The following is a 13,648-nucleotide window of genomic DNA, read 5'->3' on the forward strand; positions in this document are numbered from 1 at the left end:
GGAGAAGCTGGAAATGTAGCTTTTATGTAGAATCTCTTCATTTTTAAATGTTGCCTTAATTTAAAAAAAAAACCCTAGAGAGCCAAAATAAAACATCTGCAGCCAGATGGAGCTAAGAGGGTGCCAGCTTTACAACACGTAGCTTTTAGCTTCTTCTGGTTGTGAATTCTTGTTGTGAGATATCGTAGAGAACGGGACTAAGGATAGGAATTAGAAAACCTTTGGTGAGGTACAGCTTGATAACGTAATTGAGAAAAGAATGGAAAATGCAAAACTCATGACTCTTGAGTAGCCAAAGCAAAGATTTTATTAACAACTTGTCCCTACAGAGAACTATAAATAGATTACCCTTCTAATTTAATTTTGCTTGGGTAGCACTGTTTCCTTCTTATTAGTCAGCATTGTTAGCATTTTTGAGAAATCATAGTTTTGATAGAGACTTGTGGAGGAGCTGCTGAATTACAGAAGAAGTTATTACGGCAGAAAATAAATTATGTTGTGCTATAAATACTTGACTCAGTGACTCAGCAAATTACCTTTACTTCCAGAGGGAAACATTTTGTACCAAACTCATGAGATCTGTTTTTAATTTCTGCAGCTTTACAGTTGTCCCTGTTTGTCACTGATAGATTTTTACATGATGTGGGAGACATAAAGATAAAGAGAAACCGCTTTCAGAGGGAGATTTCAGTATTGGGGAAATGAAAGCAGGGGGAAGAAACCCTCAGACATAGGAGTGCTTCAGTATTGATGGCAGGGAGATTACCAGAAGTCAGAGAACCATCTGGAATGACTATGAGAAATTAGATCATTTTAGTATACCCTTGGGTGACATTTCCAGCTAATTAAATTAGAATACAAATTGTAATGTTAGAAGCAAACCCTTGGAAATATGTAATTAACCTTTTTAGAATTCAGCAAGCATTCTGTGTGTCTCCAATACCCACGTTTAGATACTTTAACCAGACATTTGAGTTGGTGCCAAATTAAGCTATTGGAAGAAATAGCTTCACCAGTGTCATGGCAGTGAGAAAGCAAGGAGTATGTTCAGCACACAGAGCATTCAGTCTTTTCCCCTTAGGGACGGCATCCACACTCAGAAGTCAAGAAAGAGAGGATGTGGCCAAATTATTTAGTACCTTATAAAATGTCATTTTCTGGTTTCAGTACTTCTCTTACTAGTTGTGTGACCTTGGTTATATCCCTTTAGTTCTGTGTATCTTAGTATCCCCGGTATGTCAATGAAAACATTAAAGTATCTCTGGGGTTTCTTTTAGATTCGTGAGTCTGTACTTCAAACACGTGATTTAAGTTTAACGAGTGTTATGTGTTTGTGTGCACCTGTATACTTCCACATTTTTGCTCTCACACTAGAGGTACACACTTTCACAAGTGTTTGATGATAGGCAGAAAAATCTACTGCCACTTCTGGACTTTGAGTTTGAGCTCCTCCCACCTCTCCACAAATTGGGAACCTTTCTCTGCATATTCTAAGAACCCAAACTGGACCTCCTTCCCAGGGAGAGTTGACCAGGCAAATTGGGGAAATATATGGTTTCCCCAGCCTTGTTTCATTCCCTTTTCCAGCTTCATTGGCCGCCTTATTTTTTCTGCTTCAGACTTCCAATTTCCTCATGACTGCTTTTTCTACCCTTTTAAGGAAACTTAATCTCAGAGCCTTCTTTCATATTCAGTTGTGGACAAATGAGTAAAGGTTCCCCAGACCTGCAAGGCTATTTGCTTTCTAGCAGGAACTAAGCCTTAAACTATACAAATAAAATATGAATAGTAAAATTCTAGACATTAATAAATGGATGTAGAGTCTGGGGGTTGGGGGTGGCGAGGTGGATTTTGTGCTGCTCCTAAAAGACTTAGAAATAGGAAATGATCCCCTGGAGCTTGAAAGCCATGTCTAGTCCTAGAACCGTTTAATATGGCTTTACAGCTATTTATTCTTAGCCCTGGACCTGTCTTGGTTAATTTTAGTCAGATAATTGCTATTTACTTATTTTCTAGAATTCTAGGTATAGTTGTGGGTAAGCCCACAACTATATGCAAACACTTGAATAATTTTGACCCACTGTATATGATTCAATAGATAATTCTCCCTGGGAAATGACTAGTAGGTCAACAGTTTTTTCCTCTTTCTAGAGGCTCAGTTTTAATGAATCTTTCCAAAATAAATAAGAAGCAGTAGAACTAAAGTTGAAGAAGAGCTGTTTTTCTTAAAAGCAGAAGCATATTTCTTTTTCAAGAAATTCATTTTCTTCTCCCATTGTATAATCAGATTATAATACTAAGTTTTTCTTCTCAAAAATAGGTTGGTCTACCTTTATCAGATACACATCCAAGTCAAGAAGGTGTTATCTTCATAATAAACTTAAGCTAAGAGCTTAGATGACTCATCTAAAAAGATTCTCTCAGTCAGAAACTTTTCAAGGTCTAACCCCATTATTTACTGCTCTGTGGCCTCCACTTTACGTAGGTACCACCTTAGTGAATCAGACTGGCTGGCTGTCACTCATTTTTTGAAGACCACAGTTTCAAAATAAAACCCTTAGAAAATGTAGGCACTGAAGTAACAATTGCAGTTACTTCATCCACAGTTGACTGTGCCATGGATGTAACCTACAATTTAAGTCTTTATTTGGTCATTGACAAGAGTCTTAAGTTTTTGAGTCAGAACTTCAGTGAAGTTCAGAAATTTAGGTCCCAAGATGTTGATTTCGTTGTTTATAGGAAATGCTTTCAAGATTTACTTTGTTTTTCATAATTCTAACAAAATAATTTAAAATTTGTTTTGTTTCTGGAGAAGTTGAGTAGATGGAAACCAAGGAAGGAAAAGATGTACTACAAAATTGTAATTCAATAGTACTGTGGTTTTGCTTTCAGTAAGAAGTAGTAAGAAGTAGAAAATAGTATAAGGAAAAAGTTCATTTTTCTTGGATTATTTACTTGGTAATAAAATTCAAGTTAATATCAATTAAAATCAGAGCTTGCTAATTGTATTTTTCCTCTAGAGTCTCTTTGTCATTAGAACTGTCTCTAAGATAGTGATAACATTATCCAAATCAGAGGATTTAAACTCTAAAGTTTAATCACAAAAGGAAAGAAATGTGCTCTTCCAGGGGACATACCCTTGTCTTTTTATCCTAATATGATATTGACCTAGATGTCCATGCAGGATATCTGGAGCTGGATGGCCATAGCCAGCTTTTTCCAGGTGCTCGGCCCATCTCGCTGCCTCTGCAGATCCTTAAACCACTTACTGATCCTTTACCCAGGCAGCGCTCACATTTCCCAGAGATGTCCATGACTTCCCATATGGGCTTTTGGCTGTTGTACAATGAGCTTGTACAACTGTTCCACAGCCCCCACTATCTCCTTGAGCCCCTGGTTTGCTAAATACGTATTAAGTGCCAGTGAGGTTCAGTGGTTTTGTATCTTTCAAGTAATTTGCCTGTTTCATCCAAATTGTCATTGTTGACGTAGGTTGTTCATGCTATTCCTTTATGATTCTTTTAATATCTTTGGAATCTTGAGTAATGTTACCTCTTATTTCTGATGTTGGTAATTTTGTCTTTATTTTTAATCAGTCTGGCTAGAGATTTGTCAACTTTATTTATCTTCTCAAAAAACCAGCTTTTGGGTTCATTGATTTGTTTGTTTGTTTGTTTTCTATTTCATTAGTGAGTGCTTTAATCTTTATTAATTCCCTTCTTCTGCTTGCTTTGACTTTTAATTTGCTTTTCTTTTTCTAATTTCTGTAAGTGTAAGCTGAGGTCATTGATTTGAGACCATACTTCTATTCTAACATAGGCATTTAGTGCTAAGCTGTAAATCTCCCCCAAAGTATTGCTTTGGTGGTATCCCACAAGTTCTGATATGTTGTATTTTCATTCTCATTTAATACAAAGTACTTTCTAATTTCCCCTTTTATTTCTTTTTTGATCCATGAGTTATTTAATTTCCAAGTATTTGGAGATTTTCCAGATACCTTTCTGTTATTGATTTCTAAGTTAATTCCATTTTGATCAGAGAATATGTATAATTTGAACCCCTTTAAATATGTTAAGACTTATTTTATCGCCCAGAATGCATGTTATCTTGGTAAATATTTTGTATGCATGTGGAAAGCATGGGTATTTTCTGTTGTGCTATCAATGCCAATCAGCTTAAGTTAGTTGACAGTGTTATTCAAGTCTATTATATCTTTGCTTATTTTCTGTTTACATTTCTAATGATTATTTAGAGAGAGACAGATTCAAATTTCCAATTATAGTTATATATTTATTCTCCTTGCATTGCTATCAGATTTCGTACATGTATTTTGAAGCTCTTTTATTTGGTACATAAACACTGGGTTTTTGTATCTTCTTGATTAACTGACCCTTTACCGTTATGAAATGATCGTCTTTATCTGTGGTAATATTCTTTGCTTTGAAATCTAAGTCATCTTAGCCACACCAGCTTTCCATCCTTTTCTTACAGTAAACTTTTAGAGTATTTTGACATTTACCAAAAGTTGCAAAGATAATACAGATAGTTTCCACATGTCCTCACCCAGTTTCTCCTGTCAGCAACATTTTTTTAATATTTTATTGAGATACAATTCACAAACCATACAATTTATCCATTTAAAATACACAATTTAATGGTTTTTAGTTTATTCCCTTCCATTACAATCAATTTTAAGACATTTTCATTACCACAAAATGAAGCACCATACCCATTATCTGTCACTACCCGTTATCCTCATCCCCCGAGCCCTAGGCCACCACTAATCTACTTTCTGTCTCTATGGATTTGCCTATTTTGGACATTTTATCTGAATGAAATCATACGATACATGATCTTTTATGACTGGTTTCTTTCACTTTGCATAATGTTTTCAAGATTCACCCATGATGTAGCATGTATTAGTACCTTGTGTCTTTTTATTGCCACATAGTACGAGTATTACACCGCATTGCACATATATACCACATTGTATTCACCAGTTGGTGAACATTTAGGTCTTTTTCATGATTTTATTGAAATATAATTCATATACCATAAAATTCACTTTTTTAAAGTGTGAAAAGGGCTTTTGCTTCTCTAAGTAGTATGTAGTTACAGAGTGTCAGCTTTATCTGATCTTCAAAATGTTTATTGGTTTTTAAATTCATTTATGACTTCTAAAATTTTATTAACATTGCTGATCTGGTGTGCTTTCCTTTCTCATTCTCTTTGTTCTTACATATTTTTGCCTTCTTTTGTTTTTTGGTTTTTTTGCTGCCATTTTAGTAGGATTTGGAGACCAAAGAATACTGAACTGCCACATTTAATAAAAAGATCTCTTAAAATTATTTTTGAAGAAGGAAAATAAATTATTCCAAATTCCATTACCTTTACTTCATTTTCATTTTACCTTTTTCCTCCCAGTCTTTGTGTCCTTGCAGACATAATCATACCGTATTTTACTTCTTTTCTGAAATGTAGCATGAGCACTTCATTCATAAGCACATCATCAAATTAACCACTTTAATAGCAGTGTGGTATCCTTTTGTGTTAACCGTGTACCTAACCTTTCTTCTCTATAGTTAGACATTAAAATTGCTAACTTTGGAGGGGGGTATAGCTATGAAAGATAATGCCGTGATAAACATTTTTGTTGAGCTTTGGGGCCATTTGCAAGTACACATAGTGAGAACTATGACTCACCAAATTCCGTCATTTCCTGTTCCAGAACCCACTGATGCCTTTCTTCTATTGCTCCTTTTTCTCTTAGACCTCAGAGAAAACACCTTGTTATGTATCTACTAGTCTTTTTGCTGGTTATGTGCTCCCAGTTTACAGTACTGTTATAAACAACATTATTAGATTCATTGGCCATCACATGTGGAGTTCCTGTCTCTTCACAGGCACTTTGTAGACAGGGGTCCCATAGTGCCTGGTATTGAGTTAATTAAAAACACAAGTTTGCAGTAAACACTTATGATAGATTTCTTTTTGGGGGTGGGGGAGGGTTGTTTCTAAACAGGTTTAAGAATAATTAAATCCAATATGTTTAAAAATCCATGAGTTCATAAAATATGAATAAAAATAACTAATTGGTAATCTATGATGGATGCTATAAAAAAAACACCCTTTTTAAGAAAAAGACTGATAAATGAAGGGATAAAATCATGTATTTATCCTGCTTTCTAATGCAGACTATATGTCTGGGTCACCAAACAGCTGACAAGAGGAAGTTTCTCTTTATAGAAATATAAAGGAGGAAGTAGTGCTAGAATGAGAATAGCACTATTTTATTACACCTAATGATTAATGAATCTAGGCATTGACTATCAACAACCTTTAACATCACAAAAGGAGACAACCAGATGTGCCTCTTACAGTCATACCATCTATGGAGTATTCTTGCCAAACAATCAAACTGATGCTGATCAAGCCTCTAGATCCAACTACCAACTTAGAAATAAAAAGGACAAAATAATATGTCACATCACTACGATGCAGTCAGAAACTACCAGACTGTGGAAACTCTGTTGGACAAATGACCCAGTTTCTTCAACAAATAGATTGCAAGTTAGGAAAAAAAGAGACAGACAGACAGACAGACAGGCAGATGAGAGAGGAACCCATAGATTAAAACTGACCTTAGAGACATATAAACTAATGGTAATATATGGACCTTATTTGGAGCCTTCCTGAGTCAAACATCATTTTTTTAAAAAGGGAACAAAAACTTTTTTAATATAAGATAATTAAAGATTTAAACACTGACTAGATATTTTATGTTAAAGAATTGTTAATTATTTAATAGTAGATTTGCAAAAAGTCTGCATTAAATAATTTCTCATTGGAAAAATAACCAATGTACAATAACCCAAAAATGTTTATTGGTACAGATAACAGGAATTATCGTATTTCTTAACCCCTCTCAAGTACTTCCAGGCACTGTGAAATGGTACGGAGACCAGTTATCAAAGTTCACAGTTGACATGTTCACACACCACTGTTTATAATAGCATAAAGCTGGAAACAATGCAAATGTCCTTTGATAGGGACAAGAAGACACTATATAATCATACAGTGCAATTCTGTACAGTAGTTAAATTATACAGTGATTAAGAAGCTAGATACTGTAGCTAAACCTTATGGGTTCAAATCCCAGCTCTGGTTCCGTCACTTCTTGGCACTATTTTCTTGGACAAGTTGCTTAACTTCTCTGTGCCTCAGTTTCTTCACTTCTAAAACAGGGTTAATAATAGTACTTATCCCAATGGATTATAAGGTTGTTGTAAGGACTAAGTAAGGTAATAAATATACATATTGAGAGCTCAATACAGGTTAGTTATAATAATAATTATTACCTACACAAGTTTAGCAGCATAATGTGTGAAAAACCAAGTTGCAGATTAAAACACTATATGGTACCATTTATATAAAGTTTTAAAACCTGCAAAAAGGGAGTGGGGGGAGCAGATTGGATCCTGTCTTATATTTTTAAGAATATCAAATCCAGTCAAAGGACTTGACAATAAGCTTGTATTTGATTTCTACTAATTTCTGGATCACAAAGGAAATACATTGATTCATGCTCTGATCTCTCAATATTTGCTAAGCAACTTAATACAGAGAATCATTAGAAAGATAAGTGATTTAAGGACTTCAACCCTGTCGTTCCACCTACTGACATTGACACATCAAATGAATACTGGCCAATGCTGGTGAATGAATGAATTTCTTCTACAGAAATTGTGTGCCTGGATCATCTAAGCAACCTAGGAGAGGGTTACAGCTTTCTGAATTTGAGGTTACTTGTACTTTTTAATCTGAGAGTATCAGGTAGTAGAAAGGAAAAGCTGTAATAGCTACTCATGATCACCCCCCTTTAATTAATCCGATTACTCACCATTCTTTAAATCCCACTGACTAACGAACACAGTATCCTTAATACTTACTGTACAGGCCACTCTTCTGTCCCTTCTGAGTTGTATGTTTACAAAAGCCACTGTGTTTTGTCTCAAATAATTACATAGTTCAGTTCAATATTACATAAATCAATGAAATGTAAGTTGTATACTTGGAAAAACATCAACAAATAAAACCTGCAGTATAATCCTGTATATTCTTTATGGATATATACAGGTATAAAACATAAATGGAAATGAAAACTACCCAATGTAGCATCATTGTTACCTCTGGGATAGGTGGAAAATTAGACCCAGAGAGGTACACAGTGGGCTGCAACCAAATCCATAATATTGTATGTCCTGTGGTTAAAAACCAATATTCACAAAATAAATATGTTTTAAGATTTGGTTAAGAATTGATAAATACAGATTTTGATTATACATTTTTTTTCTATTCTTAGCTTCCTTTTGTTTGTCTTTTTGTCTCTCAAGATTAAGCACTTCCAAAGTTCATCAGAAAATACTCAAATTAATTCTTAAAGTGACTTAAATCTGGACTTGGTCAGGCCAGTGTAGAATTGTAAAAGGACCGGCTGGCACCATCCCCGTACTGTACAATGAGGTACACTTGTATTTCAGTGTCCAGGACTGCATAGGAAATACCCGGCAATTTATACAGTGAATCTTTGTATTCTGCATTATTCTTTTAGACCATTGTATATTTATGCACTCAGTCCTGCTAGCTAGCTTTTTTTCCCCTGAAATCTGGTTTCCCTCTGAGTTCCCTATTTGGAGCCTTGGGCCTGGAGAGCAAACATGTCTAGCCTCAGACAGGCCCCTGATACTGATATCTTAACCTTTCCCTTGACCAACTTGTCTCTGAGATGATTTGTGTCCATTTATTTGGATTTGAATCTGGCCTGCTGGTTGGTGAGCCCCCTGAGTTTATTCTCTATATCCTGTCGCCTACTGGGTTTCCTTTGAATGCTTTGTGGAAAACGAATGACATTGCTTAATCTAGTACCTTCAGGGCTATTTTTTCTAGATAAGGAAGGAAGTCAACACATTCTTAAACATCTCGTAAAATTGCATGGTAAAATATCACTTGTTTCTTTAGGACAGAATCATAAGAATTATTATGAAATATAAAGTAAATATTGTTGCCAAAATTGAAGGGAAAGAAAGATGTCATCTGTCAACAACATTGCCTACCCACTGCTCTCACAATCTCAGAGTGGACTGAGTCTCATCTTTGTACAAAATAAAGGCCATGAAACTGGCCTATTTGGCCATTTTGAGAGACCATCTTGGGAAAGGTTTTTCTTCAAACCAAAGAAATGATTAGAATCAGAAGATAGTTTTATCCACAGGTGCTTATTTTCTTTGTTTACTAAAACTGCTATACTGTCACACCTAGGGTATAGTGACTCTGAAACACTAAACTGCCACTGCATCTTTCTTAAGTAATTATACTATAGTTTTGTTTTGTGGAATATCTCAATGTTTGTATGTTACAGAAATGATGTAGAATAAAGGAAAACCTTATTTCTGTTCCCCTTTCTTCTACCAATCTTGCTGTATGACTTTGGGCAAATTCATTTTCTTTTAGAGTCTCTCAAATGTACAGTGAGGACAGGCCGTATTCACTTTACCACCCACCCACTTTCTAGCCCAGCCAGACTGCAGAGCTCCGTTTTTGCAGTTGCTGTCTCAAGCCATGATGGAACCTAAGCAGAATAAGGTGCTACTGCCCCCTGCTGGTCCTAAGAGCACACCTGCCCATCCTACAGCCAGGGACACAGTGCTCGTGCTTGCAATTGAAACCACAAAGAAAGGAGGCAAATTTCATGTTTGGACAAATAATAATATTTGAAGTATTTCTGAATTAATGATTTTTATGCACGTATAAGATGACAGTCATTTGTGACTGTTGCCACCTGATTATCCTATAATCATCACTTCACTCCTCTATAATTCTCACCTAGTAAACGAGCTGTGGGTTCTGGCCCTTTGGGCTACTGTCCTCTCTTTTATACTATTCTTCTGCCTTGGAACACATACAGGTAGTTCACTTTTTGTTCAAAAGATTTAGGGACGTATTCACTTTTAGTTTGTGAATAAACAGGAAGATGGTAACTGATGCATGCCAAGGAAAGTGAATATGCAGCAGCAGTAAGAAAAACTCTAAAAGAGAAAGCAGGGCTTTTCTCTCAGATTCTCTATAAATACTCTATAAATTCTCTCTCTACACACACACACACACACACACACACACACACACACACCCCGAGGGTACCAAAAAATGTGTACAAGTGGACACTTTGGCCAGCGTTGCTCAAGCAGTAGTTTGCCATAACCAGAAGTGTCTGGACGCTGATGGTAACCACTTGGAGCATTTCTTGTAAACGCAGAAGTCAAACATGACTTGTATTCATCTTTTGTTATCAGTATATATTGAGTATTACAATTTTAATACAGTTTTCCTTTCTTAAAATGTGTATACATTTTTTGGTACTTTTTGTGTGTGTGTCTGTGTATATATATATATGTATATATACACATATATACATATATATATATGCACGCATATATTCTCTATAAATATTCTGATTCCTGTAGAGCTGTCAAGGTGTAATAAGAAATTTATAATTAATAGTAATGTTTTGTGTGTTGATGATTCTAAAAGCACTCTGTGAGAAACTGTTAGCTGTTTTTTCTGAGCTCATCTATATTAATATAATTTTAGAACTACAAAATTTTAAGAGCTGCTATTCATTACATTGCATTTATAAGAAGTGGTGCTGCCTCTGTATTCATGGGGAAGACAGTGGAAATTATCCTTTATCTTGTTTGAATTTCACGCCTGTAATATCTCTTTCAGAATAGGCCTTTGCACTGCCAAGAGGTCATTGTTAGTCCTTAGGGTACTTAGGGACAAAAGAAAAAATTGTGCAACGTGCATCCCAAGTATCTTCCAGCAGAGTATAGGAGCATGTGATTCATAGTGTCGGTGGCTTTTGCTTACATATTCACACGTTTTGTCCATGATTTCTCCATAGGTATATAGTAGCTATGTCTTAAATGGGCAGACAGCATTATGCAAACCAGTAATAATCCTTGTGTAACTTCCACTTGGGGAATTCTGGTTATTGCTTCATGGTCAGCCCCAGTGTTTAGCCATCTAATAGACGTGTAGCCCATCTCCTCAGCAGCAATACACAGACTTATCTTGAAGGGGACTTATCACACGGGATGCAGAAGTAGACTCTCACAGGCAAAACCACAGCCACACCACTTCCAACTACACAGGTACTACATTCCATGGTCTGCCTGGTGCCTATTCCAGTTCCAGGTTTAGTCTGCCCAAGAGTAAGGAGAAAATCAGCATGTACTGAGCATATAATTTTCACAAGATATCTTACACATCTGTTATGCATCCCGAAGAAATGAACCAACTGTTGCTACATAATTGTTTTGTATATAACCTTAAAAGTGATATTCAGTGTCCAGCATTTCAGGAGAAGATAATTCAGCTCATTAAATTGCTTCAAAAGAAAACTTACATTATCAGAAACCTTAGTTCTACTCACAGATAACAGATGAATTCAGTTCCAAAGAATAAAATGGACAAAAAATTGTCTGTCTATTGAGAAGGTTACCTGCTGTGTATTGAGAAATAATGGAAATTTTCGAAACATCTTTAACTTTTAGAAGTGAAAGCTTTGGCTATGGAAAGATGACTTAAATCGTTAACTGAAATTTGGCAATGCAAATTATCTGTAAAATTTAAAATTCAGGGAACATTTGAAATCGTGCTCCCTAGCATATGTCAGTTTGGCTCAATAAACTCTTATATAAAAATTCCAAAAATTAAAATAAAATGCTTTGTTAATTGAAATCATGTCAGACGTTTCAAGGCAGAATATAACTTTGGGAAACAAAATCTGAAAGTGCAGGAAAAAACAGACAGCAGTGCTAATTGGTGTTTATGATTCGCTTTCAGTTCCTTTGCAGGACATTTTGGTGTATTAAAAACAGGGGCTTTGGATCCGAATTCTGGGCTTGAGACATAGTTCTACCACTTACGTAATTGCTATATGGCCTTAGACAATCACTTAAAATTTTGTGAACTTCTGCTTTTTCTTCATTAAATTGGCAATAATAATGCTCATCTTACAGGATTTTTAGTATTAAATGAGATACATAAATATTTATGAAGTGCCTCAAGTGGCTGCAGAGTTAGTTTTCCTTCCTTCTGTAGTTAATCATAGGAGAAGGTTTCCTCTTACTCCAAAGCCCAGCAGGAAGTCCTGGAAAAGAAGTTTGGTTTGGGATTACCTTCCCATCCCAGACTTGGGTACCAGAAAATGCTCTTGAAGCCCAGGACCCTCTGCTAGAGCGTATGTGAGCCAGGCAGCAGCTTCGCTGGGGAAGTAAAGGGCTAGAGTAAGCAGTAGGGATGGTGCAATTCCTCTTCAGTCCCAAACGCGTGATAATCCCTCATTTTGTGTGTAAGGCCAGGCTGTTGTTGGCTCACTCACATTCAATTACTGCCCCTCCCCAAAAAAATATACTCTAAAACCAGGTAGAAGAAATTTTAAATTACCCGGAGTTTTATGTTTAGGTCGTGATAGATTTTATTATGTGTTTCAATTGTAATAAAGCTACCAACTCTCCAGTGCCCACTGTGGGTATGGTGCAGTGTAAGTTCTTTCTATATATTCTCTAATTCATATAATAGCTGTTGCTAAAATGTTCGTTTTGATAAAGTGACCGAGACCCTAAAGGGTTTACTAGCAAGCCCAAAACTGCCGGTTAAAAAATGAGCAAGCTGCTGTTTGCTAAACTTATACTGCCATAAGGTATTGTTTAGATAAATCCTTTGAGCACATCTATGGTTAACTGTAGCCCCTGTAACCTTCCAAACTGTCATAATCCTGCCAGCCTCATGGTGATGTGTATTGTGTGTTCTCACAGAAACTGGCGCCTGGAGTCAGCCAATTTGCTTACACCTGTGTGCAGGACCACCCCATCTGGGCGAATCAGCAGTTTTGGGAGACAACCTTTTACAATGCAGTGCAGGAGCAAGTTCGCTCACTGTATCTCTCAGCCAAGGAAGACAATCATGCCCCATATCTGAAGCAAAAGGTAAGATGAGAGAAGAAAGATACCTGTACTGGTCTGGGATCCTGGCATCAAGGGAAGCTTATTCAGATATCCCCAGGGCAAAGGAAATCTAGCCACTTCCTACCAGTGTATTTGGAGTTTACATTAGGGAGCTCTGTGGTGAGATCTTTCTTCTGTTGATATCTGTTGATACAACGTCTTCTGTTGATGTTATATTTTTTCCATAACTTCTTGAACAGTGCTTTAGCACTAGAATTGTTTTATTATATTTTAATAATTAGGAATTCCCTAGAAACAATTCTAGGAAGTTGAACAGAAAGAACAATCCTAAAATACCTAGGCAGATGCAATTAACTTCTTGAAGAAATGTCAAATAAAGTTAATTGACTCTAAAGTAAATGTAAAATTCAGTAGCTCTCAGAAGTGTGCCCGCTCAAAAGTATACCAGCGATAAATCTAGGTTCTCTTTTAGGAATATTCTACATGTTTCTGTATATTTTATTAACATCAAATATTTTAAACAAAATGTTTTAAAATAGAGAAAAAATTGTTTTTAATTTGAAAGGAGTTTAAATTTTTCTGAAATTTTAAATTCTTCACTAGCTGTCTGGTCTTGGGCA

General features: G+C 35.9%; 1 protein-coding gene across 7 annotated transcripts in view; it reads left to right on the plus strand.

Annotated features, from left to right (window-relative positions):
• SBF2 (SET binding factor 2) overlaps positions 1-13,648 on the plus strand; it is a 401,342-nt gene that overhangs the window by 314,826 nt on the left and 72,868 nt on the right. For all 7 annotated transcript variants that reach the window (XM_033119785.1, XM_033119784.1, XM_033119786.1 and 4 more), the window contains exon 18: positions 12,879-13,049. In XM_033119785.1, the coding sequence (XP_032975676.1) occupies positions 12,879-13,049 (171 nt within the window). The remainder of the gene's footprint in view (positions 1-12,878; positions 13,050-13,648) is intronic.

Source organism: Rhinolophus ferrumequinum, chromosome 11 (genome assembly GCF_004115265.2).
Source record: "Rhinolophus ferrumequinum isolate MPI-CBG mRhiFer1 chromosome 11, mRhiFer1_v1.p, whole genome shotgun sequence".
In the NCBI taxonomy this organism is placed as follows: Eukaryota; Metazoa; Chordata; class Mammalia; order Chiroptera; family Rhinolophidae; genus Rhinolophus; species Rhinolophus ferrumequinum.